Source organism: Chinchilla lanigera, unplaced genomic scaffold (genome assembly GCF_000276665.1).
Source record: "Chinchilla lanigera isolate Chin_1 unplaced genomic scaffold, ChiLan1.0 scaffold00067, whole genome shotgun sequence".
In the NCBI taxonomy this organism is placed as follows: domain Eukaryota; kingdom Metazoa; phylum Chordata; class Mammalia; order Rodentia; family Chinchillidae; genus Chinchilla; species Chinchilla lanigera.
In genome coordinates this window covers 294,438-295,799 of record NW_004955468.1, presented here as the reverse complement: position 1 = coordinate 295,799, position 1,362 = coordinate 294,438, and the positions used below count along the sequence as shown (strand labels likewise).

Below are 1,362 nucleotides of genomic sequence, written 5' to 3'. Positions count from 1 at the left end.
CCCGGGGCTCGCGCGCGGCGGGCAGTCTCTGGGGCGGGCGAATCCTGACTCGGCCTCCCGCGCGGCTCCCAGGACTCGCCTCGCTGCCACGAAGCCACTGTCGTCTTCAACCTGCTGCGCCTGCTCACGCGGGACCTCAGGCTGGCGGCCGCCTCGGGGCCCTGCGTCTGACCGTGGTCGGGCTCCGCTGGACTCGCACTCTGCACGCCATTGGCTGCAGCCGCCTGGACCGACGTGCATGGCAGCCAATAGACGCCGAGGCTCGGCAGCCTCTCTATCCCCATTGGCAGTAGCTGGACGCACCTTGGCGGGGCGCGGGAGGCGCGTGGCGGTCGTTGCCCAGGGTGCAGACCTCCTCGGTGGCGGTCGCGGTGGCGGTCGGCAGCCTGGGCGCTGCCTGTGGGACGAGTTGCGTGAAGCTCGGCCAGACTCCGCGTGGAAGAAGTGACTTGAGCTGTGTTTGCGAGCGTGGCTGACTTCGCCTACGTGCCGGGAACCAGCCCCTGCGCCTGGGGCGACCCGGAATCTCACCTGCTGCTGCTACTCCCAAGCCCCGACTGACACTCCCAGTACCCTTCTGAGTCAGCGAATCTGGGACGCTGGGTGCCCACCCGCGGGGCCTCATTTCCTCCCCAGCGTGGGAGTGAAAGGCCGAAATGTCCTTGAGTCGCCGTCTTTCTCATTGGAACCTGTTACGTATGCGTCTCTCCCGTTTGTGAAAACGCCGCGTGTATTTCCTATTCTGTCTGCTGGTGTTCGTGTAGCACAGTATTAAACACCTCACTGGCCTCACTGGCCCTGGCTGTTTTGCATGCGATGATTTGGAGGAGCACTCTACAGCAAAAAGGCCGAGCCCGGGAATGGGTGATGGCTGCAATCCGAATCTGCCATTTACCAGAGTGTGACTCTGCAAGTGGCTTCTCCCGGAGCCTCAGCTTCCTTGTCCGTCAAACGAGGGTGCTGTCCTTCCCCTATAGATAAGCAAGTGACTGCGTTATTACCTTGTGTCCAAACGTGTGGGTAGCACTCTTTCCCGGGACTGCACACATGGTTCCCAAGGCCCCAGGGGTCCCGCGGGTGAGAACCTGCCCGCTGTTTGCTCCAGAGCCTGAGGTCTTCCCTCACTGTTCTGAGCTCTCTGAGGAGCAGGTGGGGCAGGGCTGAGTGGGGGAGCACACACGGAGGATGTGCAAGGCCTGTGTGCGCTCACCAGCAGCACACGCACACGTGCACTGATGATGCGTGGATCTGCAGTCTGTGACACTGTGCACAATCACAATTGGTGCAAAGTCTTCCACAAGCAGCACCGAGGCCCTGCCTTGGACGGAAAGGAAGGCAATGCAGGAGGCAGTGATTTGGGCC

At 62.4% G+C, this 1,362-nt stretch overlaps 2 protein-coding genes across 2 annotated transcripts in view; both read left to right on the top strand.

Moving 5' to 3' along the window:
* LOC102014231 (interferon lambda-4-like) overlaps nt 1–753 on the top strand; it is a 14,229-nt gene extending 13,476 nt beyond the window's left edge. Inside the window, exon 5 of the mRNA XM_013522287.1 lies at nt 73–753. Within this exon, the coding sequence (XP_013377741.1) occupies nt 73–171 (99 nt within the window). The 3' untranslated portion in view covers nt 172–753. The remainder of the gene's footprint in view (nt 1–72) is intronic.
* A 294-nt stretch (nt 754–1,047) lies between these two features.
* The window catches only part of LOC102013918 (interferon lambda-3), a 4,216-nt gene continuing 3,901 nt past the window's right edge, over nt 1,048–1,362 (top strand). The window contains exon 1 of the mRNA XM_013522286.1: nt 1,048–1,149. Within this exon, the coding sequence (XP_013377740.1) occupies nt 1,048–1,149 (102 nt within the window). The remainder of the gene's footprint in view (nt 1,150–1,362) is intronic.